General features: G+C 44.7%; 1 protein-coding gene across 2 annotated transcripts in view; it reads left to right on the top strand.

The window, feature by feature from the left end:
- Positions 1-22,290, top strand: part of CPNE6 (copine 6) — a 33,343-nt gene extending 11,053 nt beyond the window's left edge. Inside the window, exons 2-17 of one of the 2 annotated variants that reach the window (XM_039338082.1) lie at positions 752-912; positions 2,519-2,707; positions 3,677-3,751; positions 4,933-5,007; positions 8,064-8,147; positions 9,698-9,787; positions 10,819-10,917; positions 13,517-13,603; positions 13,724-13,783; positions 16,194-16,327; positions 16,433-16,487; positions 16,604-16,655; positions 17,733-17,866; positions 17,981-18,214; positions 19,408-19,587; positions 22,030-22,290. In XM_039338082.1, coding sequence (XP_039194016.1) covers positions 760-912; positions 2,519-2,707; positions 3,677-3,751; positions 4,933-5,007; positions 8,064-8,147; positions 9,698-9,787; positions 10,819-10,917; positions 13,517-13,603; positions 13,724-13,783; positions 16,194-16,327; positions 16,433-16,487; positions 16,604-16,655; positions 17,733-17,866; positions 17,981-18,214; positions 19,408-19,530 — 1,644 coding nt within the window. In that variant the 5' untranslated portion in view covers positions 752-759 and the 3' untranslated portion in view covers positions 19,531-19,587; positions 22,030-22,290. Of the gene's footprint in view, positions 1-751; positions 913-2,518; positions 2,708-3,676; positions 3,752-4,932; positions 5,008-8,063; positions 8,148-9,697; positions 9,788-10,818; positions 10,918-13,516; positions 13,604-13,723; positions 13,784-16,193; positions 16,328-16,432; positions 16,488-16,603; positions 16,656-17,732; positions 17,867-17,980; positions 18,215-19,407; positions 19,588-21,992 lie in introns of both variants that reach the window. The other variant, XM_039338081.1, reaches the window with a different exon arrangement.
- The last annotated feature ends 4,393 nt before the right edge of the window (positions 22,291-26,683 follow it).

Genomic DNA, 26,683 nt, shown 5'->3' with positions numbered 1-26,683 from the left:
TTCCTCCTTTCCCTCCTTCCTTCTCTTCTTCCTTTCTGCCTGCCTTCTTTTGTTCCTTCCTCTTTTCCTTCCTTCCTTCCTTCCTTCCTTCCTTCCTTCCTTCCTTCCTTCCTCCCTCCCTCCCTTCCTTCCTTAATTACTTACTTATTTATTTATTTTCCTCCCTCCCTCCGTCTTCCCCTTCCCATCTTCAAATGCTTAAACTCTACCCTAACACCAATCCCTTTAGGACAGTGGTTCTCCACCTGTGGGTCGGGACCCCATTTGGGGTCGAACGACCATTTCACGGGGGTCGCCAAACAATGCAGTCCGCCATTTATTCCCCCTTTTCCTTAGCTGTGCTCCTCCCTTTTATTCTACTGGCTTTTGAAAGCCAATAGAAGAGACTCTCTTGAATAGAGTCTAATTCTATTGGCTTTCAAAAGCCAATAGGAATTGTCCAGGCTGTCTCTGCCCTGCTGAGCCCGCCAAAAGTCCCATTCTGCAAACGGTGCTGCATCAGTTGAGTAGTCCTCGACTTACGACCGGTTGGGGGTCGCGGCATTAAAAAGGTCGAGAACCACTGCTTTAGGACAATGGTTCCCAAAGCAGGCATCTTCTAAAATCCGCTGGGTCGCTGTTCCCATCATCCACAGCCAGCCAGCATCTCCCCACAGGGATCTTCCACCTGCCAGAGGACTCCAGTCCTCCGGCCTATCCCTCCCTCCCTCCCTCTCTCTCTTTCACTCCTTCTCTCCTTCCCTTGTTTTAGCTTCCATCATGTCTGAAGGGGCCGATTCCCAGCCTGTGGCTTTGGGGGCTTCCCGGGTCGAACTTCGAGTCTCCTGCTGGGGCCTGCCGGACCGAGAAGCCAAGATTAAACCTGACCCGCGTCTGATGATTCAGTTGCTCAGCGATGGACAATGGAATGAGGTAAGGCTTTAAAACAAAAAATTAAAAAAAAAAATCTGGGCCTCCCCCATGCTGGCTGAGGGATTCTGGGAGTTGAAGTCCACCCGTCTTTAAATGGTTCCCTCCCTCATGCTGTCTGGTGAATTCTGGGAGTTGAAGTCCACCCGTCTTTAAATGGTTCCCATTGCATTAGAGCAGGGGGAGTCAACCTTGGCTCTTTTATGACTCGTGGACTTCAACTCCCAGAATTCCTGAGCCAGCTAAGCTGGCTCAGGAATTCTGGGAGTTGAAGTCCACGAGTCATAAAAGGGCCAAGGTTGACTCCCCCTGCATTAGAGGCAAATTGAAGGGCTGAATTGCCACTTGGAAGTGGCTGGCAATATTTCCTTCCTCCCTCCCTTCCCTCCCTCAGGCTGTCTGGTGAATTCTGGGAGTTGAAGTCCACCCATCTTAAAATGAATAAAATAGAGCTGGAAGGGACCTTGGAGGTCTTCTAGTCCAGCCCCCCTGCTCAAGCATGGTTTCCATTGCATTAGAGGGAAAATGAAGGGCTTAACTGCTGGTTGGAAGTGAGTGGGAATATTTCCTCCCTCCCTTCCCCCTTCCTTCCTTCCTTCCTTCCTTCCTTCCTTCCTTCCTTCCTTCCTCCCTCCCTCCTTTCCTCCCTTCCTCCCTCCTTTCTTTCCTCCCTCCTCCTTTCCTTCCTTCCTCCCTCCTTTCCTTCCTTCCTTCCCTCCTTTGCTTCCTTCCCTCCTTTCCTTCCTTCCTTCCCTCCTTTCCTTCCTTCCTTCCCTCCTTTCCTTCCTCCCTCCCTCCTTTCCTTCCTTCCTTCCCTCCTTTCCTTCCTTCCCTCCTTTCCTTCCTTCCCTCCTTTCCTTCCTTCCTCCCTCCTTTCCTTCCTCCCTCCCTCCTTTCCTTCCTTCCTTCCTCCCCCTTCCTTCCTTCCTCCCTCCTTTTGTACCTTCCTCTCTCCTTTCTTTCCTCCCTCCCTCCCTCCTTTCCTTCCTTCTTTCCTCCTTTCTCCCTCCCTCCTTTCCTTCCCTCCTCTTATTTCCTTCCTTCCTCCTTTCCTTCCTCCCTTCCTTCCCCCTTCCTTCTTCCTTTCCTACCTTCCTCCCTCCTTTCTTTCCTCCCTCCCTCTTTTCCTTCCTTCTTTCCTCCTTTCTCCCTCCTTCCTTTCCTCCCTCCCTCCCTCCTTCCTTCCTTCCTTCCTTCCTTCCTTCCTTCCTTCCTTCCTTCCTCCTTTCCTTCCTTCCTTCCTTCCCCCTTCCTTCTTTCCTTCCTTCCTCTCTTCCTCCCTCCCTTCCCCTCTTTCCTCCCTCTCTCTTTCCCTTCTTCCTCCACCCCCCCTCCTTCCCTCCTTCATGCTGGCTGGGGAATTCTGGGAGATGAAGTCCACTTGTCTTAATGTTGCTGAAGTTGAGGAAAAAACACTGTTTTGCAAGATGATAAGCATCAAAAAAAGAAAAGAAAAAAAGAACCCAGGAAATGCGATATTCCTCTTTACAAAGGTACAGCCAAATCAAACCTCCAATACTTGCTAAAAACATCTTCCGACTTTTCTCCCAAGTGGGATACTCTCTCTGGGCTTCCTCGCACCTCCCCCCCCTCTCCTTTCCTTCCCCAGGTGGGGCAGTCGGAAGTCCTGCGCGGGTCCCGGAACCCAGTTTTTGCCCACATCTTCGCCCTGGATTACTTCTTTGAGGAGATGCAGAATCTGAGATTCCAGGTGTTTGACGTTGAGGAACAAAGTGATTCCGAAGAGAGCCTTGAGGTTGGGATGTTGATTGGCCTCACCGAATGCTCCCTGGGGCAGGTAGGAGGGGCCTCTGTCTGTCCATCTGTCCGTCCGTCCATCTCTCACACACACACCCCTCTCTTTCTTTTTGTCTCTCTCTCTCTCTGTGTCTGTCTACTTACCTGTCTGTCTGTCTATCATCTCCCTATGTACATCCATTTATTAATTATCTATCACCTGTATATCACTCAATCTATCATCTATCATTCTTTCTTTCTATCTGTTTCTATCTATCTATCTATCTATCTATCTATCTATTTATCGATCTATCATTTATTTATTGGTCTGTCTGTCTACTATCTATCTATCTGCCTTTTATCTATGTGTCCATCAATCTATCTATCCATCTTCTATCTTATCTATCTATCTATCTATCTATCTATCCATCTTCTGTCTGTCTATCTATCTGTCTGTCTGTCTATCCCTCTTCTGTCTGTCTGTCTGTCTGTCTATCTATCTATCCATCCATCTATCTATCTATCATCTATCTATCTGCCTTTTATCTGTCTATCTATCTATATCTGTCTGTCTGTCTATCTATCTATCTATCTTGTCTGTGTCTGTCTGTCTATTTATCTATCTATCTATCTATCCATCTATCCATCTTCTATCTTTGTCTGTCTGTCTGTCTATCTATCTATCTATCTCTATCTATAATCTATCTGCCTTTTATCTATCTATATCTATCTATCTATCTATCTATCTATCTATCTCTATCTATAATCTATCTGCCTTTTATCTATCTATATCTATCTATCTATCTATCTATCTCTATTTATCTCTGTCTATCTATCTATCTATCTATCCATCTTCTTTCTATCTATCCATTTTCTTTCTATCTATCCATATTCTTTCTTTTAATCTATCTATCTATCTATCTATCTATCTATCTATCTATCTATCTATCTATCTATCACCATTTTCATGTCTTGCTAGCTATCCATCCATCCATCCATCCAAACATTAATTCTATCTTTTCATCTCCAGATTGTCTCCCAGACGAAGGTTACTAAGGAATTGGCATTGCTAAATGGAGAGATTTTGGAGAATTCAACCATCACGGTACATAAATCCAGGGGAGGGGGCAGGAGAAAAAAGAAATGAGAAATAATCTTAATTTTACAGAAGAACAAGGGGAAACCAAGGATAATTCAGAGGGTGGGGGGGAAAGGCAGGGAACATGGCCTAATGCGAGGAATTGTAGGAGCGATGGAAACAGCCTGATCTGATCAGAAACACAATCTGGGTTTCATGTAGTCTAGAACCACGGGCGAAAATTTATTTTAATTGAAAGCTAAGATGCGTTGGGACCATCAGTCTCGTAACAGCTAGGAGAAGCTGACCTTGATCCCACTAGTGTCGTCCTCTGGTAATCAACATTTAGCTTCCCCCCCCCCAGTGTGCAGCTTGGCTTACTTACAAGAGTTATCTCTTCTGGCTTTTGAAAACAGGAGAGCAGATTCTTACTGTAATTTTGCAAATATTTTCAATCTGCCTTTCTTGTTCTATCTTACCTGCACCACAACCTTATAAGGTGGCATGGGCTGTGTGCTTCACAGGAAAAAAAGGGATTTGAACTAAGTATTCACTTGTCTCATCTAATGACCGTCAGCTCTTGGTATGCAGGAATTTAAGCCCCAGAGATTTCAAATATAGGGTGGGAGCGATGAATTGATGGGTGATGCTTAGTTCGAATTAGAATATATTAAGTTCTTTAGTGAATATCAACGAGAAGAGTTTAGTAGTAAACAGAATACAAATAGTCTCCAATTACAACAATTCGTTTCGACCATTAAAAGTTACCACAGACCTGAAAAAAGAAGTTTACAATCGGTCCTCGTACATACGACCATTGCAGCATCCCCGTGATCACATGATCAAAACTCGGACACTTGGCAACTGGCATGTACTTATGTCGGCTGCACTATTCTCTGGTCACGTGATCCCCATTTGCGACCTTCCGACAAGCCAAACCAATGAGGGATAAGCCGGATTCGCTTAGCGACCGTGCGATCCCCTTAACAACTGCAATGATTTGCTTAACAGCCCGTGGCAAAATGGCTCACAAAGGCAGGCCCGACTCACTTCACACCAAGCCTTGCTTAGCAACAGAAATTCTGCCCCCCCCCAAGGGCAGTCATCCCTTGAGGACTAGCTGCATGTATTTCAAGAAAAGGGCAGGCAGGTTATCTTGCGGCTTTTTCCTGTCTTGAGGTGAATTTCTGGGCCCTTTTTGTTGGCAGATTGAAGCCGAAGAGGTGTCCCGCACCAATGAGTTTGTCCAGCTGGAATTTTGCGGTCAAGAACTGGATGACAAGGTAAGAAAAAACTGGGAAGCGGATCCTAGAGAAATCAATATCCAAGGTTGGGGTGTCACAGGACTCTTTGGCTGGGAAGAGAGCTGTGTAGCCTGGAAACTGGCGGCATTTTAAACCAGACATTTACCTCATGAATGACTGATTTTTAAAGAAGGAAGAATAACGTTTAATGAAGGGAAGGGCCAGGGTGATATGATGATGATATGATATGAAGGGGGGGTGTCAAGCTATTCTCCAAAGCATCTGAAGGCAGGACAAGACGCAACGGATGGAAATTAATCAAGGAGAAAAGCAGCGTAGAACTAAAGAGGAATTTCCTGACAGTGAGAACAATTAACCAGCGGAACGACTTGCCACCAGAAGTGGTGAATGCTCCAACACTGGAAGTTTTTAAGAAGAGACTGGAGAGCCATTTGTCTGAAATGGTCTAGGGCAGGGGTAGGCAACCTTGGCTCTTTTAGGATTCGTGGACTTCAACTCCCAGAATTCCTGAGCCAGCCTGGCTCAGATTAGAAACTCTCCTTTTCCCCTCAGCATGGATGGCTCAGGAATTCTGGGAGTTGAAGTCCACCAGTCATAAAAGAGCCCAGGTGGTCTACCCCTGGTCTAGGGTCTCCTGCCTGAGCAAGGGGTTGGACTAGATGACCTCCAAGGTCCCTTCCAACTCTGTTATACTGTTCTGTTCTATTCTAAAGTGGGCAGTTAACAGACGCCGGCTGGGGAATTCTGGGGGTTGAAGCCCACCCGTTTTAAAATGGTTAACCCGTTATGCTAAACACCGCCCACGTCCAGAAACTTTTGCGGATATTTTCGATTGCCTTAAACAGGCTGATCGGTTAGCAAACGGCTTGTTCTCCGCCATCTTTTTTGTTCTGTTCGCAAGGTTGTGAGCCGCTGGTGTGATGGAGCTGCGTCAGTTTGTTGATGCCCCATTTAATCTGCCCGGCCTTTTTTTTCCCTCTGAGGATTGCCCAGCGGGGCTGAGCTCATTTGGAGAAAACCTGCTCTCTGCAGGCTTTTAAAAAATGCAATTTTTTTTCCCCCCGCACCGCCGGGTGAAACATGGCTTTCCAGCCCTCCTGAAACGAGCACGGCGTGACGCTGGCGTGTGCTTGGCTTTCCCCGTCCCCGAGAGTCCTTGGGGGTCCCCCCCAAAATCAGGTAGTGGGGGTGGGAGGAAAGGCTGACCGATTTTTTCCCCCCTCCCGTAAAGCTGCTCTTGGAGAAAAACAGAATAAGGAATAAATAAACCACAGCAATTGACCCCAGTTTTGTTGGTTCAGGGAGTTTGGCCTCGTTTGACGACCTTCCTTGCCCCATGTCGTTCAGTGAATTGATAAGTTAGCCAGCCGGACGTTAAGTGAATCTGGCTTCCCCATTGGACTTGACATGTCTGAAGGTGGCAAAAGGTGGGGATCACGTGACCTTGGGACACTGGAACGGTCATAAATTTGTCTGAAATGGTATATGGTTGTCTGCCTGAGCAGGGGCGGGTTGGACTAGAGGACCTCCCAAGTTCCCTTCCAACATTATTATTATTATTATTATTATTATTATTATTATTATTATTATTATCATCATCATCATCATCATCATCATCATCACTATCATCATCATTATCATATTATTATTATCATTATTATTATTCCCATTCTCATTATCATTATCATTATTTATTACCATTACCATTATTATTATTATTTATTACCATTGTTATTATTATTATCATCATTATTATTACCATTATTATCATTATGATTACATTATTATTATCATTATCATCATTATTATTATTATATTATTATCATCATCATTATTTATTATTATTACCATTATTATCATTATTACCATTACCATTATTATTACCATTATCGTTACCATTATCATTATTTACCATTACTATTACGATTATTATTATTACCATTATTATTATTTATTACCATTGTTATTATTATCATTATCATCATTATTATTACCATTAATATCATTATGATTACCATTATTATTATTATCATTATCATCATTATTATTATCATTATATTATTATTATCATTATTATTAATATTTATTATTATTACCATTACCATTATTATTACCATTATCATTATCATTATTTACCATTACCATTATGATTATTATCATTATTTATTACCATTACCATTACGATTATTATTATTATTATCATTGTTGTTATTATTATTTATTACCATTGTTATTATCATTATTATCATCATTATTATTATTATCATTATCACCATCATTATGATTACCATTTTTATTATTGTTATTATTATAATTATTGTCATTATGATTACCATTATTATTATTATTATTACCATTATTATTATCAGCATTATTTATTGTTGTTGTTGTTATCATTATCATTATTATTAAATACAAGTCTGCTTGCCAAGCTTTTGAATTTTGATCTTCTGACCGTGGGGGAATGCTGTAAAGTTCGTAAGTCTGGAAAACGGCCCCAAGTCCCATTTTTCAGTGCCGCTGTAAATTTGAACGGTCACTAAACGAATCACTGTAATTCGAGGACTGCCTGTATTCTTGAAGAGCAGGCTAGCTGTGGAAGACTTTAAGGTTTATCTCTAGGCTGAGGAACCCAGCAGAAGTACAGGTAGAACTCGACTTAAAACGATTCGTTTAGTGACCGTTTGAAGCTGCCACACTTGGCAACTGGCACGTATTTATGACGGTCCTGGGCGCAGGCAAAGTCTATGGGGAAGCCAGACTCTCTTAACAACTGCGTGATTAGGGGACCAACGGCTGTGTTTCACAACGGTGGCAAGCAAGGTCATGAAACGGGGCAAAGCTGACTTAGCAAGGGTCTCGCTTTGCGGCAGAAGTATTGGGCTCAATTGTCGTAAGTCGAGGACTACCTGGAAAGGGGGGGGGGCAAGGGTGTGTTGGAGGACCTTGAAGGACCTCCGTGGGAGAACAGCTGGTGTGATACCAAATCTGGATTGTTGTGATCGGCTCCTGGGCGTTTCGTGAAAAAAAATTACTCTCTCTCTCTCTCTCTTTTTTTAACCTGTTCTCTGCAGGATTTCTTTAGCAAATCCGATCCTTTCCTGGAAATATATAAGATGGGCTCTGGCGAGTCGGACAATTTGGTCTGGAGAACAGAGGTGAGGATATTATGGATCCCCTCTGGAAAGTTTGATGGGAGGGGGGGTTTAAAAAAGGGGGGGGCAATGGAGATATAACCAATTAAAATGGGCTGGAAGGAAGCTGAAGTAGCAGCCAGGAGACGCTTTGCAAGCCTCTGAGCCGGCTGATCGGTTAACCGGCTATCCGAAGGGATACGGTCAATCCTGTTAAGGTTTTAGAATTACTCGTCTTTTATGATTTCAAGGCTTTTAGGGCTGCAAGACGCCCGGCATCGTTTCGAAACGAGATGGCCAGCGAAGAAATGTAATTAAGAAATTAAATTAAATAAAATAAACTTAGTTTTATATTATTTTTCACCTTTTATGATTGTAAGCCACCCAGAGTGATCTTGAGGTAATATCAATAAATAGATGGAGAGAGAGATGATAGATAAATTATATATATACATATAGATAGAAGATAGATAGATAGATAGATAGATAGATAGATAGATAGATAGATAGATAGACAGATAGATAGACAGACAGAGAGAGATAGACAGATAGATAGACAGATAGATAGACAGATAGACATAGATAGATAGATATAGATAGACAGACAGATAGATAGATAATAAATAGACATAGATAGATAGATATAGATAGATTACATAGATAGATAGATATAGATAGACAGACAGACAGATAGATAATAGATATAGATAGACATTAGATAGATAGATAGATAGATAGATAGATAGATAGATAGATAGATAGATAGATAGATAGATAGACAGACAGATAGACAGATAAATAGACAGACATAGAGATAGAACTCAAAGAGAGAAGCAACCTAGAACTAAGGAGAAACTTCCTGACAGTGAGAACAATTAATCAGTGGAACAGCCTGCCTCCAGAAGCAGTAAATGCTCCAACACTGGAAGTTTTTAAGAAGAGATCGGACAGCCACTTGTCCGAAATGGTGTAGGGTTTCCTGCCCGAGCAAGGGGTTGGACTAGATGACCTCCAAGGTCCCTTCCAACTTTACTATTATTATTATTATTATAGATAGATAGATAGATAGATAGATAGATAGATAGATGAGATAGATAGATAGATGAGATAGATAGATAGATAGATAGATAGATAGATAGATAGATATAGATAGACAGACAGACAGATAGATAATAAATAGACATAGATAGATAGATATAGATAGATATACAGATAGATAATAGATATAGATAGATAGATATAGATAGACATTAGATAGATAGATAGATAGATAGATAGATAGATAGATAGATAGATAGATAATAAATAGACAGCAGATAGATAGGCAGACAGACAGAAAGATAGATATAGATAGACATTAGATAGATAGATAGATAGATAGATAGATAGATAGATAGATAGATAGATAGACAGACAGACAGACAGACAGACAGACAGATAGACAGACAAGCAGACACGCATGCACACACAAACACACACATACATACACACACAGTTTAGGGGTAAAAAAATATGACAATTTCTTGGGGTGAACCTTTTTTTGAAAATCTCTCTCCCATCGTTTTGTGCCCCAGGTGGTGAAGAACAACCTGAACCCTCGGTGGCAGCCATTCCGAATTTCTTTGCAATCGCTGTGCAGTTGTGACCCCGACAGGCCTATACGGGTAAGCTTCTTCCGAGCTGTATTAAAAAAGAAAGAAAGAAAGAAAGAAAGAAAGAAAGAAAGAAAGAAAGAAAGAAAGAAAGAAAGAAAGAAAGAAAGAAAGAAAGAAAGAAAGAAAGAAAGAAAGATAGAAAGAAAAAGAAAATTGAGGGAGGGGGGATGAATTGAGCGCAGAATATCCATTTCAAATGTCTTGGCCTCACCGTTGTGGGGAAAAAAAATCTATTTAGTTCTAGACATCAGTATGAAAGGATTTAAATCCGTGTTTCTTAAACTGGGCACGTTTAAGCCGGGTGGACTTCAACTCCCAGCTGGCTGGGGAATTCTGGGAGTTGAAGTCCACCCGGCTTAACCTTGGCAAGTTGAAGAAACACTGCTTTAGATCTGGAAATAATCTCAAATTACAGCGAACAATTAGGAAACCTACCAAGCGATGGAGTAGCAGAACCAATTTTCCAACTGTTTTATTTCTCTGGTCCTGGCGGGGGAAAAAAAAACCCCAGGTGAATCAGGGTCTGCCTGCCTTTTAATAGGATTTGAAGGCAGTTTATTTTTTCCGGAAGGAAGCAGGGCACAGCAGTTCTCCTCCGTATTAGTTGCTCGGACATTACCCCTGAATTGTATCTGAAGAGGGATGAAGAAAGGAGAGGAGAGAGAAAAGAGTAAAGGAGGGGAGAAGGAAGTAGGAAGGCTGGAGGAAGAGGAAAGGGGAGGAGAGTGGTGAAGGAGAGGAGAGGAAGAAGAGGGAAGTAGGGAAGAGAAGAAAGGGAGAAAGAAGGTAAAGAAGAAGGGAGTATGGATACGGTGAAAGGGGAAATGGGCGAGCAACACCAAAGTTATGTGTATGTATTTATTTCATTTTGTTAAAAGTATCTGTAGGTGAGCGTGGAGGGAATGTATGTTAATATCTGATAAGTATTACGGGATATGTATGGGGGAGAGTTTGGAAAAATAAAAAATTATTATTAAAAAAAAAAAAGCAATTCTCCTCCGTATTTCTGGCTCTGTCACTTTGCCTGCTTTCTTTTCCAGTGTCTGGTTTACGATCACGACTCCAGCGGGAAGCACGATTACATTGGGGAATTCAACACAAGCTTTCAAGAGATGCTGAAGGCGTCTTCTGGAGACGAGGTGATGGAGAAGGAGATGGAGGGAGCGGGGGAGAAAAAGAGAAGGAGAAAGAGAGAGAAGGAAGGATGGAGGGAAGGAAAGAAGAGAGGGAGGGAGGGCGGCCGGGAGGGAGGGAAGGAGGGAAGGGGCAATGGATCAAAGGTAAAAGGGAGGGAAGGAAATAAGGAAGGAAGGAGAGAGGAAGAGAAGGAGGGAGAAAGGAAGGAAAGAAAGGAAGGAAGGAAGGAAGAAGAAAGGAAAGAAAGAAAGAAAGAAAGAAAGAAAGAAAGAAAGAAAGAAAGAAAGAAAGAAAGAAAGAAAGAAAGAAAGAAAAAGGAGAGAGAGGTGGGCAGGTCCACTTGTGTCCTTGCCTGGATTTCAGTTCCCAGCGTTCCCAACAAGGCCCAATATGAGGGGTGGGAGAATTCTGGGCCTGGAGTGAAGCCCCCCTTCACCTTAGCCTTAATAGACCTTAACTGAAATAACTAGAAAGTGGAATTTAGCAAATCAGACTCTGCTGTAAATTTTAATGCTGACTTTTAGTGTTGCAGCCGGGCGTTTTCCTTCATTTAATTTAAAAAAAACAAAACAAAAAAAGATCCAGCCTTTATCTGCTTATCCACTTCGTTCATTAAAAAAAGTAAAAGCCTGCTGTTTTTTTTTTTTTAAGATGGAAAACTCACTCTGGGAGTTTGGCACTTGTGAAAGGAGACACTTTAGCAACGCCAGCTGGTTCAGCGCTGTGCTAGTTTTGACTAATAATAATAATAATAATAAAGTTGGAAGGGACCTTAGAGGTCATCAATTCCAACCCCCTGCTCAGGCAGAAACTCTACACCATTCCAGACAAATGGCTGTCCAGTCTCTTCTTAAAAACTTCCAGTGTTGGAGAAGGGAGGGAGGAAGGAAGGAAGAAAAAGAATAACAGACCCGGAAGGAACCTTGGAGGTCATCTAGTCCAACCCCCTGCTCAGGAAGGAAACCCTATACCATTTCGGACAAATGGCTGTCCAGTCTCTTCTTAAAAACTTCCAGTGTTGGAGCATTCACCGCTTCTGGAGGCAGGCTGTTCCACTGGTTAATTGTCCCCACTGTCAGGGAATTTCAAACTTCAGAGTATTTCCACTTGGCCAACCTCAGAAGGAAAAAACAAAACACCAGAAATCTGAAAGAATTAAAATGATGGAAGGACCATGAATTTGCTGGCTGAGTTTTCACCACCCTTGGGATGAGGATAAAATAGATTCAGGGAGCCTGTGACCACATACTTGGGACTGGAATCTCTCCCATAGTTTGGTGAGATTGTAAATCTGGATGTGACGGGACTTGATTTTACTACCATTTTTACCGTAAAGTGAATCACAATGGTCATTAAGCAAAACATGTGGTCGTTAAACGAATCACATGTTCGTTAAACGAATCCAGCTTCCCCCCAGTGGACATTTTTTTTTGCTGGTTTTGGCCAGAAAACAGCAAAAAAAAAAAAAAAGTCACAATTTGCAAGCATGTGACTGCAGGACGATGCAATTGATCATAAACATGATAATAAGAATAATAGAGTTGGAAGGGACCTTGGAGGTCATCTAGTCCAACCCCCTGCTTAGGCAGGAAACCCTTTACCATTTCGGACAAATGGCTGTCCAGTCTCTTTTGGAGGCAGGTTGTTCCACTGGTTAATTGATAATTGAGTCAATTATATAAAACTTATGCAAAATGTTCTATAGATGGTACTTGCCACCAACAAGATTAGCAAAAATGTTTAAAAATATGTCAGAGAAATGTTGGAAATGTAAGCATAAGCCAGGTACTTATTGTCATTTGTGGTGGACATGTGTCAAAGCAAGGAGATATTGGACAAAAATTCACACTTTGGTTAGAAAAAATGTTAGAGAAACACCTAGACTATAAACCCGATTATTTTTTTTTACTAGGCATAATGCCAGAAAAACTTGATAAGCAAAATACTTGATTTTACACACGATAACAAGCAGCAAAAATTATATTTGCACCATATGGGAAGAACGAAGAAACACCACCAGAAGAAGAAATAATTAAAAAAAAATACTAGACTGGGCAGAAACGGACAGGCTTACTTTAAGGTTGAAAGAAAAAGAAAAAAAAACAGAATATTTTCAAACTTGGGACCTATTTTATCCATGGTTAGAGAAAAGATTTCGGGATTAAGAATTTAATTTGCATTAGTGAATAAGATGCTCAGACAACACATTTTTGTTGAATGGTTACTGCTGAATTCTGTTTAAAAAAAATAATAAAACTTTATAAAAACATAAACAAATAAACATGAATCAGTTGCTAAGTGCCCACATCACGATCAAGGGATCTGGATGGTCGTAAGTGGGAGGACAAGTCATAAAGCATTTTTTCCCATACTAAGTTTGTTTAATATGTTGAGGACTATCTGCATATCGTCAGTAATTTATATTGGGGGGGGGAATCGACCTTTAGGAATTTATATATTTTACAAAAAAAAAAAAACACCCTAAATTTTAAAAAGTGTTTTAATGCTGGAGTTAGTTGAAAATAATAATAATAATCCAGAACAGCAGAAGGCAAAAATATGGATTATAACCTAATTTCCTTTTTTCCCCCCCCTTGGCAGGTGAAATGGGAATGTATTAACCACAAGTATCAAGAAAAGAAGAAAAACTACAAAAATTCTGGATATATTGTCCTCACTCAGTGCAAGGTGAGCCTTGTAACCTGGGGTGTCGGTATTAATATATTGATCCGAAGACGAAGAAAGCAAAGATTCTGATGATGGCTGACCGTCGCAGCCCTTAGACTAATCATCATTGTCTCTCTGCAGATGGAGAAAGTCCACACCTTCCTGGATTACATCATGGGTGGTTTGCAAATCTCCTTCACAGTAAGTTTTAGAATTAAGAATTAAGAGCAGGCTGTTGATTGTCCTATTATTTTATATATCGATTGATTACCTGCCTGTATTGTTTCACTGTCTCACTTTAAATCGTAATGCAGGCATTTTGACCCCCTTTTACGACCTTTCCTGCTACACTTGTTAAGTGAATCACTGCTAAGTGATTGTTAAGCGAGTCACACGGTCGTTAAGTGGATCTGGCTTCCCCCAGTCGCAAAGGGGGGGATCACGTGACCCCCCCAGGACATTGCAACCGACATAATTACGAATCAGTTGACAATGTCCAAATTTTGATCACGTGACCGTGGGGAGGGGGATGCTGTGACTGTCGTTAAGTGTGAAAAACGGTCGCAAGTCACTTTTTTCAGTGAGTTTGTCACTTTGGACGGTCACTGAATGAACTGTCGTAAGTTGAGGACTGCCTTTACTGAAAGAAAAAAAAAGGATGTTTAAGATGACAAGGAGTGATTTTTAAAGAACGTTCGCAATAGAGGTGGTCCTCCTTTAGTGACCACAACTTGGCAACTTGTTAAGTGAAGTGGTCCGGAAGTGAAACCATGGCTGTGTTTTTTCCTTCAGCTTTCTTTGGCTTTGCAGGCCGGCAAAGGTCCTAAACTGCGAGGATCGGTTGCAAAAATTTTTCCTCACCATTGTGACTGCTAACAGTCGCTGTCCAAGGCAGTCACTAACTGAGGACTGCCTGTATTAATTCCTCCAAATATAGGTGTGGCTTCAGAACTCTTTCCTATTCAACGTAGGCTTTTAGTACAGGGGTCTTCCAACTTGGTCCTTTTATGACTTGTGGACTTCAACTCCCAGAATTCCTCAGCCAGGCATGCTGGCTGAGGGATTCTGGGAGTTGAGGCCCTCAAGTCATAAACGGGCCAAGTTGGAAGACCCCTGGTCTGGATCTAAGCCCTCAGTTTCATCAAAATGGCCGACTGAGGAATTCTGGACGTTCAGGTCCACAAGTCATAAAAGGGCCAAGCTGGAAGACCCCTGCTTGTGGACTTCAACTCCCAGAATTCCTCAGCCAGGCATGCTGGCTGAGGAATTCTGGGAGTTGAAGTCCACAAGTCATAAAAGAGCCAAGTTTGAAGATCCCTGATTTAGTATTAGGTTTTCTTTGGTACATTTGTCCAGATCTGGAGAAAACTTCAAGTAGTTCCCTTAGATCTGGATCTGTTTGGCCCCAACCTATCAATCAATCAATCAGTCAATCAATCAATAAATAAATCAGAATAGAACTGGAAGGGACCTTGGAGGTCTTCTAGTCCAACCCCATGCCCATTTCAGATAGGTAGTTGTCCACTCTTTTCTTAAAAATCTCCAGTAATGAAGCACCCACACTTTCTGGTGGCCAGCTGTTCCACTGGTTAATTGTCCTCACTGTTAGGAAGTTTCTCCTTGATTCCAGGTTGCTTCTCTCCTTGATTAATTTCCAACCATTGTTTCTTGTTCTGCCCTCTGATGCTTTGGAGAATAGGTTGACCCCCCCTCCTCTTTGTGGCAGCCCCCCCCCCCCAAATACTGGAATCCAGCTATCATGTCCTCCCTAAGTCCGTCTTTTCTCTAAATCAGTGGTTCTCAACCTGTGGGTCGGGACCCCATTTGGGGTCGAACGACCATTTCACGGGGGTCGTCAAACAACGCAGTCCGCCATTTTTTCCCCCTTTTCCTTAGCTGTGCTCCTCCCTTTTATTCTATTGGCTTTTGAAAGCCAATAGAATAGACTCTCTTGAATAAAGTCTAATTCTATTGGCTTTCAAAAGCCAATAGGAATTGTCCAGGCTGTCTCTGCCCTGCTGAGCCCGCCAAAAGTCCCATTCTGCCAACGGTGCTGCACCAGTTGAGTAGTCCTCGACTTACGACTGGTTGAGTAGTCCTTGACTTACGATCAGTTGGGGGTCGCGGCATTAAAAAGGTTGAGAACCACTGGTCTAAATCTATCCATATCCAAATCCCACAGCCGTTCTTCCTATGTTTTAGTCTCCAGGCCTTTAATCATCTTAGTTGCTCTTCTCTGCACTTTTTTTCCAAAGTCTCAAAAACATATTTTTTTTGTAACGGGATGACCAAAACTGGACACGGGATTTTTAAAGGCTTTATAAAGCGGCACTAATACTTCGCGTGATCTTGATTCTGTGCCTCGGTTTACACAACCCAGGATTGTGTTAGCTTTTTTGCCTGTTGTCGCTCCGGCTTAACCTTCATAACCATTCATAACAATAAGCCAAGATTCCTCCAGCTTCTCCTTTCAGATTCCCAGCAAACGTTCGAAATTCGCTCGGAGAGCTTTGCGCCCGGAAATGAGAATCGGAAAATTCCAGGTACGAATCCGATGCTCTAACCACTAGGCTACACCGCTTGGCTCCCTCTCTCTCTCTCCCTTGCCCAGGTAGCCATTGACTTCACAGCCTCCAACGGGGACCCCAGAAGTGAACATTCGCTCCATTTCATCAGCCCCCGAGAGCCGAACGAATACCTGAAAACGCTGTCGTCCGTGGGCGAAATCTGCCAGGACTACGACAGGTACAGGATAGGGGGTGCGCCTGGAATGTCGAAACTACGACTCCCAGAATCCCCCACCTGCCACCTGTCCGGGTGGAGAACTAAAACAGCGTTTCTGTCTTCCAGCGATAAACGGTTCCCGGCCTTTGGCTTCGGAGCGAGAATCCCTCCGGATTTCGAGGTACGAATCCTGAGATCCGGTTAAACCGAATCGTCCCCCTTTTGTGCTCGGGGTGCGAATCCTCGTTCCTGTTTGTTGGTTTGCTTTTTTTGGTTTTGTTTTGTTTCTTCGGACAGGTGTCTCACGATTTCGCCATCAACTTTGATCCGAAGAACCCCGAATGTGAAAGTAAGGAAGAATTGTGATTTTCAGTGGAATTGCTGCTGCTTTTTTTTTAAAAAAAAGAAAATTGGGGGGATTGAAAACCTAGGCAATAATAGAGTCACTTGATGGAGTTAGGTGGAAGGAAAGAAAGAAGGAAGGAAGGAAGGAAGGAAGGAAGGAAGGAAGGAAGGAAGGAAGGGAGGGAGGGAGGGAGGGAGGGAGGGAAGAAAGAAAGAAGGAAGGAAGAAAGAAGGAAGGAAGGGAGGGTGTAGGAAAGAAGAGAGGAAGGGAGGAAAGAAGGAAGGGAGGGAGGGAGGGAGGAAGGAAGGAAGGGAGGGAGGAAAGAAGGAAAGAAGGGAGGGAGGAAGGAAGGAAGGGAGGAAAGAAGGGAGGGAGGGAGGCAGGAAGGGAGGGAGGAAAAAAGGAAGGAAGGGAGGGAGGAAGGAAAGAAGGAAGGAAAGGAGGGAGGAAGGAAGGAAAAGGAGAATTTTAAAAAGAGGAAATATTAAGGGAGGGAGGGAGGGAGGAAGGACAGAAGGAAGGAAAATTTTAAAAAGGAAATATTAAAGGAGGGTGGGAGGAAGGAAGGACAGAAGGAAGGAAAAAGAGAATTTTAAAAAAGAGGAAATATTAAGGGAGGAAAGAAGGAAGGAAGGAAGAAAGGAAGGAAGGAAGGAAGGAAGGAAGGAAGGAAGGAAGGAAGGAAGGAAAAGGAGAATTTTAAAAAGAGGAAATATTAAGAAGGGAGGGATGGAGAGAGGACGGATGAAAGGAAGGAAGGAAGGAATTTGGGGGAAAAGAAAAGGAGAATTTTTAAAAGAGGAAATATGGAGGGAGGAAGGGTGAAAGAAAGAAAGAAAGAAAGAAAGAAAGAAAGAAAGAAAGAAAGAATAACTTTATTATCACTTTAAACGTACGCTAATCAGCCTACATTAAAATGAGATTTTCTTTCACACGGCTATCAAAGGGTAACCCCCTCCAATATGCCCTGCCTAAACGTGACAAAAATAAAATATACACGTTAGCCACACGCGCACACACCTACGCAGCCCAGGGAAACAAACCCGGTTTGCAATCTAGGTTTCTTTCCTTCCCTGGCAGAGATTCTGGGCGTGATCGAGGCTTACAAGCGCTGCCTGCCCCAGATCGAGCTGTACGGCCCCACCAACGTGGCGCCCATCATCAGCAAGGTGGCCGGGCCGGCAGCCGAGGAGGAGAAAAGTGGCAGGCCCACGGTACGGGAGGGGGGGGACACCTAAGACCCCCCACACCCCAGCCCAAGGGCCAAGGGGGGGATCCTGCCTCGTGTCCCCCTCGTGGCCTTTGAGAGACCCCGGCCTCTTTTGCAGAAGTACCGGGTGCTGCTCATCCTGACCGACGGGGTGGTGAGCGACATGCCCGAGGCCTGCGACGCCGTGGTGCGGGCCTCCCGCCTGCCGCTCTCCATCATCATTGTGGGCATCGGGAACGCCGACTTCTCCGACATGCGGGAGCTGAACGGGGACCGAGGGATGCTGGAGACGGAGGAGGGCAGGGCCGTCCGGGACATCGTGCAGTTTGTGCCTGTCCGGGAGTTCAAGAAGGTGAGGGGGGGGGATGCCAGGCTCTGCTTTGGGGTGGTGGTGTAAGGCCCCGGCCCTCAGGAGGGGCTCAAGGGCTGCTTTGGGCCTTGAATGTCTGCCTACACAGGCCTTCTTTCTCCGTTTGTCCTTCCTTCCTTCCTTCTCTCTGTCCCCTCCCTCCATCCTTCCTTTCTTCTTCTTCTTCTTCTTCTTCTTCTTCTTCTTCTTCTTCTTCTTCTTCTTCTTCTTCTTCTTCTTCTTCTTCTTCTTCTTCTTCCTCTTCTTCTTTTTCTTCCTCTTCCTCTTCCTCTTCTTCTTCTTCTTCTTCTTCTTCTTCTTCTTCTTCTTCTTCTTCTTTTTCTTCTTCTTCCTTCCCACCTCCCTCCCTCCCTTCTACCACCCTCCTTCTTCTTTTCTTCTTCCTTCCATCCTTCCATCCTCCCTTTTTCTACTTCCTTCTTTTCTCCTTCCCTTCTTTCACCGTTCTCCTTCCTTCTCTCTGTCACCTTCCTCCCATTCCTTCCTTCTACCGCCCTTCTTCTTTCCCCCCTCCCTCCCTTATCTTTCCTTCCTTTTTTCTACTTCCTTCCTCGTTCCCTCGCTCCTTTCCTTCACCTTGTCTCCTTGTTTCCTGGCTTGCTTGCTTCCTTCCTTCTCTCTGTCACTTTCCTCCATTCCTTCCTTTTGTCTTCTTCCTGCCCTCCTCCCTCCCTTCCTTCCTTCTACCACCCTCCTCCTTCTTTTTTTCCTTCCTTCCTTCCTCCCACCCGCCTATATCTTTCCTTCCTTTTTTCTATTTCCTTCCTCGGTCCCTCACTCCCTTCCTTCACCTTGTCTCCTTCCTTCCTTCCTTCCTTCCTTCCTTTTCTTCTGTCACTTTCCTTCCTTCCTTCCTCCCTCCCTCCCTCCTTTACCTTTCCTTCCTTTTTTCTACTCCATTCCCTCCTTCGTTCCTCCCTCCCTCCCTTCCTTCCTTCTGTCACTTTCCTTCCTTCCTCCCTCCCTCCTTTACCTTTCCTTCCTTTTTTCTACTCCCTCCCTTCCTTCCTTCCTTGCTTCCTTCCTTCCCTCTTTACCTCCTTCCTTTTTTCTACTCCCTTCCTTCCTTCCTTCCTTCCTTCCTTCCTTCTTTACCTTTCCTTCCTTTTTTCTACTCTCTTCCTTCCTCCCTCCCTCCCTCCCTCCCTCCCCACTCTTCTTTCTTTTCCTCCCAGGCCCCCCCCAATGCTCTCGCCAAGACCGTCCTGGCTGAAGTCCCCAGACAGGTGGTGGAATATTACGGGAGCAAAGGAATCCCCCCCGGGACACAGAAGCCCTCCTCTCCACTGCCCCAGTGAGACCCCCCCCCCAAGCACCACTACCCCCTCTGGGCACGGGCTGCCCAGCACCTGAATGTGAGTGTCAAAAGCGGTGTTGCTCAGACTTGGCAACTGGCCAAGGAGCTGGTTTTGGGGTGCCTGGGCTGAGGGACGAGGTAAGAGACGTAATCGTGGAGTGGGCAGCGATGAAAAAAAGTAGGCGAGAATCGGCAAAAAAGGAGACTTAGAGGCTGCACCAACTCTAGAAGGCCCGCTGGCTTAAGCCAGTGGTTCTTAACCTTTTTGAACGAATTGCCCCCTCGAGCCAATGAGGAAGTTGTCATCGCCCCCCCCTCCCCCAACAAAACCTCTCAGTCACAACCTAGGAAATAATTCTTCAATTTATGCAAACCCTTTTTTTTGTTTTTTTTTAAAATTGTCATCAGGACATATCGATGCAAATAATGTATTTCCAGTCTCTTTCCCCCATATCTCAACTGTGTGAAAAATATTGGTGCCACCTGTCACTTTATTCCCAAACCTCGTGATCCATGTATTTCATGATTATCTTATTTATTCAAGACACTGAAATGTTATGATCACTGAAAACAAAATTCCGTGGCAAGAAAGTGAAATGCCCGAAAAGAAAAACAGGAACATTTAAGGATTGTATTAGAAGTGAAATTTAAGACGCACAAAGAAATATCAAAAGGGTAGAGGCTGCTGCGCAACGCGCATGAAGATAAGCGATGCGTATTCACATATGTACGGCGTTCTGTCCTGAAGCTAGCTGGAGGAACATTTGAAAACACAATTCAATCCACCAATAGTGAGCGATCTGATGTTTTTGTACGACAAGATATACAGCGATTCACTGTACGAAAAAGTCTCAAAAGTGTCCCCAAAACTTCTCGCTCCATCACCCCCTTATCGCCCCCTTTTTGTTCCTTTGCTCCCACGTTGCCCATTTTTGTTCCACCGCCCCCCTGAAAAATGAAATCGCCCCCTGGGGGGCAATATCACCCAGGTTAGGAACCACTGGTTTAAGCCTCTTAGGATGATTGTGGACTTCAACTCCCAGCATTCCGAGCGGCACAGCTCGGAATGCTGGGAATTGCAGTTCTCCCTTCCCTCCCCTGGAAGGAAAAGCACCACCATTTTGAACCTTGGTCTGTTGGTTTTGCTCAGAAAAACATGGGGCAATGGGCAAATCGCCTCACAGAAGGCAGGAGGGCAACAGCAACAGGCAGGAGGGGAGAATCCCAAACAGGGGACTGCTGGGCACTCCAGAGGTCATCTGTGCAGCTCTTTTGTGCGAGCACTTGGGTGTAGGGTCAGTGGGTGGTGTGAAGCAGGCGATTGGTGGGTTGTGTGAACCAGCAGGAGGGCAACGAAGCCTGAGGCAAATCTAAAACAGAAGACACTTTGAGGGGGGAGGCCTCTTGGGGACTCCAGAGATCATCTGTGCAGCTTTCCCAGCTGCAAGAACCTAGGTGTAGGGTTGGTGTGTTGTGTGACTCAGCGGATTTGTGGGTCACATTAACCAGCAGGAGGGCAACAGCCACGGGGCGAATGCAAAACAGAAAACTCTGACAGACTCCAGAGTCCATCTGCGCGGCTCCTTCTGCGCCAGAACCTGAGTGTAGGGTTAGTTAGGGGGTTGTGTGAACCGGCAGATTTTGTGAGTTGTGTGAACCAGCAGGAGGGCAACAGGCATGAGGCAAATCCAAAACAGAAGACTCTCGGGGACTCCAGAGGTCAGCTTTCCCACAACTGCACGAACCTGAGTGTACGTTTAGTGGATTGTGTGAACTGGGAGATTTGTGGGTCCAATCTGCCAGTTCACACAACCCACTAACCCTGCGCCTAGGTTCTTGCAGCTGGGAAAGCTGTACAGATGATCTCTGGAGTCCCCAAGAGTCCCCCCAAATGTCTTCTGTTTTAGTGATATGGGGGTCAAATCTGTGGGTCTACCAGTTCACACAGCCCACTAATGTACATCCAGGTTCTGGCAGTTGTGGGGAAAGCTGAGTTGTGTGAACCAGCAAGAGGGCAACAGGCATGAGGCAAATCCTAACCAGAAGACTCTTGGGCGTTCCAGAGGTCATCTCTGCAGCTTTCCCACAACCGCAAGAACCCAGGTGTAGGCTTAATGGGTTGTGTGAGCCAGCAGATTTTGTAATGGGGTTTGTTGTGCATCAATATTCTCTCTCTCTCTCTCTCTCTCTCCCTCTTTCTTTCTTTTGCAGCTAGGGTAGTAGCAAAATTCCCCATCTCCCTGAGGAAAAAAAAATCTTCTGCAAATTTGTCAATTTTAAAATGTCTATTTTTCATCTATTCCTGAATCTGATTTCATCTCTCTCTCTCACTTTCTCTCTCTCTATCTCTCTCTCTCTTTCTTTCCCTCCCTCTCTCTCTCTCTCTCTCTCTTTCCCTCCCTCCCTCTCTCTCTTTCCCTCCCTCCCTCTCTCTCTCTCTCTCTCTCTCTCTTTCTCGCCCAGGTGCCTGTTTCTCTTTCCCCACACCTCTGTCTTCCAGCCTCTGGTCCCTTCGGAAAACTACCCTGACCCCTTCGGGTGGGAACAAGAGAGAAAGCGAACGGGGAGCTGCCTTCCCCATCTGTGGCTTCAGGGCTTCAAATACGACTTGGGACGCCAGCTGGCACCACGGGCATCGGGCACCCCCTCTCCCCAAGAGTTCTCCCTTCTCTGCCTTCCCTGCTCTTAGCCTGACCACCACCACCCCAATAGCTTGCCAGGGTGAACCCCCACATCCTTTAATAAACACCGTGAAATCCTCCTGAGATTCTCGCGTCCTTTCCTGTCCTTGCCGTATCTCCGAGACAGACGATACGCTGGTTATCTTTTCAAACAGAGATATGGGTAGTCCTCAACTTACAATCGTTCGTTTCACAACTGTTCGAAATTGCAATGGCGCTCGGGGAAAAAGCGATTTGGGGTGGTCCTCGCACTTACGACATGTCCTCACACTTATGACCAGTCCTCACACTTACAGCTGGTCCTCGCATTCCCACCCACAGGCACACGATCATAATCCAGGCACTTGGCAACCGGCATGCATTTACGAGGGTTATAGAATGACGAGGTTGTGTAACCACCGTTTGGGACCTTTCCCAACTAGCAAAGGGGGGGGCGAGCCGGATTCGCGTTAACGACCACGGGATTCACTTAAGGACCTGTGGCGATTTGCTGAAGAATGGTAGCGACACAGGTTATAAAATCTAGTTGCAGGTCATTTAACTGCTGCTTGGCTTAGCGGTGGAAATTGCGCTCCTGATTGTGAGGATTAGCTGTAGGCGAAAAAAAAAATGCTGATTATTGCTGGGGGAACTATATATATATATATATATATATATATATATATATATATATATATATATATATATATATATATATATATTCAAAAGATAAAAATGAGCACCAGGAGGTAAAACAATTAAATATATATATATATACATACACACACATATACATATATATGTTTTCTGAGGTTTTCACGGGTATTTGTATGTAGGTCTTTGATTATTCGGGTTTTCTCCCGCGTAAAATTGGAAGTGTCTTGGCGACGTTTCGACGAAGTCCCATTCGTCATCTTCAGGCTGGTGCTTTCAGCTTTGTGCTTCAAGAAGCACGAAGACCACACATTGCTCCTCGAAGCACGAAGCCGAAAGCACCAGCCTGAAGATGACGAATGGGACTTCGTCGAAACGTCGCCAAGACACATCCAATTTTACGCGGGAGAAAACCCGAATAATCAAAGACCTACATATATATATATATATACATTTTCACTGACCAGGGGTGGAAATTTTCCGTGCCAAAACCGGGACTTTTATTCTCAAATTGGGATGTCGATTTTGAAGGAGGTGGGTAAGACCGACAGTGCTGAAATGTTAATAAGGGTGTGAAATATACAATCCTGGGTTGTATAAACAGAGGCATAGAATCAAGATCACGCAAAGTATTAGTACCGCTTTATAAAATCCTAGTAAGGCCACACCTGGGATACTGCAGCCAATTTTGGTCACCTTATCTCAAAAAAGATGTTGAGAGTTTGGAAAAAGTTCAGAGAAGACCAACCAAGAGAATCCAAGGCCTGGAGACCAAAACATACGAAGAATGGCTGCGGGACTTGAGTTTGGCTAGTCTAAAGAAAAGAAGAAATAGGGGAGACATGATAGCAGCGTTCCAGTATTTGAGGGGCTGACACAAAGAAGGGGGGGGGGTCAAATTATTCTCCAAAGCACGGGAGGGAAGGACGAGAAACAATGGGTGGATACCGATCAAAGAGAGAAGCAATCTGCATTGAGGAGAAACTTCCTGGCAGTGAGGACAATCAACCAGTGGAACAGTTTGCCTCCAGAAATCGTGGGCGCTCCATCACTGGAGATTTTTAAGAAGAGACTGGATATTCACCTGTCTGAGACGGTATAGTTCTCCTGCTTGAGCAGGGGGCTGGACTAGAAGACCTCCAAGGTCCCTTCCGTTATTCTATTCTATTCTAAATTCAGAAACAGGCTAATAACCTGGTTAGTTCATCCTTAACACTGTCCATTATCTGAAGCAGTTCTGATCACTGTTTCTCAACCATGGCAACTTTAAGATGGGTGGAGTTCACCTCAGGGAGAGAGGGGGGGAGGGAGGGAAGGAAGGAAGGGAGGAAGGAAAGTGACGGAAGGAAGGAAGTAGAAAAAAGAAGGAAAGATGAGGGAGGGAGGAAGGAAGGAAGGAAGGAAGGAAGGAAGGAAGGAAGGAAGGAGAAAAAAGAAGGAAAGGCAAAGGAGGGATGGAGGGAGGGAGGAAACTGATAGAAGGAAGGAAGGAAGGAAGGAAGGAATTCTGGGAGTTCAAGTCCACCCACCTTAAAATGGATAAAGGTTCCTAACCGCCATGCTGGCTGGGGAATGCTGGGAGTTGAAGTCCACCCATTTTGAAGTCACCAAGGTTGAGCAGCACAGGTCTGGATAATGGATTGCAAAGCTCACCGGGATGAAATCAAGCACAACCCAGCTACTTCATCCACCTTTTCCCCAACCAGTTAGGCTTAGCCCTTTTTCCTCCTTGGCCAAGCCTGTTCCTTCCTTCCCAGCCCTCACCTGGAGTCTGGGCCAAAACGGGCCAGCGCATCAGCTCACCAGCCAGCTCAGCAGAAAAGCCCAGACTGATTACGGAGGAGTTTTCCCCTTTCGGCACAAATTGCTTTGCTGACTTCTTTGATGGAGAAGCTGCTTATCCAGCAGATGTCTTCCCAAGCACAGCCAGCCTCTGTGTGTGTGTGTGTGTGTTTCAAATTGTGGCCGTGCCAGAAGTATCCCAGAAGCAGATTGCAGCCTTCAGGGAAATAAGTTTCCTGGACCTTCATCATTCGTCATTTCATTTTGGGAGGGAGGGAGAGAGGGAAAGAAGAACAGAGGGAGGGATGAAGATAGGAAGGAAAAAGGAAGGAAGGAAGGAAGGAAGGAAGGAAGGAAGGAAGGAAGGAAGGAAGGAAGGAAGGAAGGAAGGAGAGGGAGGGAGGAAGGGAGGGAATAAAAAGGGAGGGAGGGAGAAAGGAAGGAAGGAAGGGAGAGGGGAAGGGAGGGAGGGAAGGAAGAAAAGGAAGGAAAAAAAGGAAAGAAGGGAGGAAGGGAGGGAAGGAGGGAGGGGAAAGGAGGGAGGGAAGAATAGAATAGGAGAGGAGAGCAGAGGAGAAGAGAAGAGAACAAATAGAATAGAATAGAATATGGAATAGAATAGAATAGAATAGAACAGAACAGAACAGAGTAGAATAGAATAGAATAGAATAGAACAGAATAGAATATGGAATAGAATGGAATAGAATAGAATAGAATCAAAGTTGGAAGGGACCTTGGAGGTCATCTAGTCTAACCCCTTGCTCAGGCAGGAAACCCTATTTCAGACAAATTGTTGTCCAATCTTTTCTTAAAAGCTTCCAATGTTGGAGCACCCATAACTTCTGGAGGCAAGTAGTTCCGTTGCTTAAATGTTCTCACTGTAAGGAAATTTCTCCTTTATTCCAGGTTCCTTCTCTCCTTGGTCAGTTCCCATCCGTTGTTTCTTATCCTGCCCTCAGATCCTTTGAGAATAGCTTGACCCCCCTCTTCTTTGTAGGAGCCCCTCAAATATTGACACACTGCTATCATGTCCCCCCTCGTCCTTCTCTTTATTAAGCTAGGCCAGGGGTAGGCCACCTTGGCTCTTTTATAACTCGTGGACTTCAAGTCCCAGAATTCCTGAGCCAGCATGGGGGAACTATGGCTCCCTTGATGACTGGTGGACTTCAACTCCCAGAATTCCTGAGCCAGCATGAGGGAAACTTTGGCCCCTTCATGACTCGTGGACTTCAACTCCCAGAATTCCTGAGCCAGCATGGCTCAGCTGGGAAACGTCTCCCTTTTTCCCTCAGCGTGGCTAGCTCAGGAATTCTGGGAGTTGAAGTCCACCAGTCATAAAAGAGCTAAGGTGGCCTACCCGTGAGCTAGGCCTACCCAAGTCCTGCAACCGTTCTTCATGTTTTTTAGCCTCCAGCCTCCCTAATCATCGTTGTTGCCCTTCTCTGCACTCTTTCCAGAGTTTCAGCATCTTTTTTATATTGGACTGACCAAAGGTGGATGCCGTATTCCAAGCCGGGCCTTACTAAGGCTTTGCAAGGCGGTACAAGAACTTCGCCTGATCTTAAATTCCATCCCTCTGTTAATGCAGCCTAAGATTGCGTTGGCTTTTTTCGGCCCGTGCAATCAGGCAAGTCCCCCATCCTTGGTGCATTAAGATATTTAGCGCTGATGGGCCTGCCCATCCATTCAGCCAGGGCAGCATTCTTTCGGCAGCTCATCAATAATAGAGATCAGTTCCATAATGCTGGCCTCTGGGGGATGAAGCAGAGTGTGTGTCCACAAGCTATTGTTAGTAAGATTTCCACAGCGAGGAAATCTTCCGAGCAAGGCCAAAAGATTTGAGTCTCTCCTCTTCCTCCTCTTCCTCCTTCTCCTTTTTAAGAAGAGAATGGACAGCCACTTGTTGAAAGGGTCTAGGTCAGGAGTAGGCAACCTTGGCTCTTTTATGACTGGTGGACTTCAACTCCCAGAATTCCTGAGCCAGCATGAGGGAAACTTTGGCTCTTTTATGACTCGTGGATTTCAACTCCCAGAATTCCTGAGCCAGCATGAGGGAAA

Source organism: Crotalus tigris, unplaced genomic scaffold, assembly GCF_016545835.1.
Source record: "Crotalus tigris isolate CLP2741 ecotype Arizona unplaced genomic scaffold, ASM1654583v1 scf7180000017690.20705106771:4171800, whole genome shotgun sequence".
Taxonomy (NCBI): domain Eukaryota; kingdom Metazoa; phylum Chordata; class Lepidosauria; order Squamata; family Viperidae; genus Crotalus; species Crotalus tigris.
The sequence above is the reverse complement of the archived record's forward strand: the minus strand, read 5'-3'. Positions and strand labels throughout refer to the sequence as shown.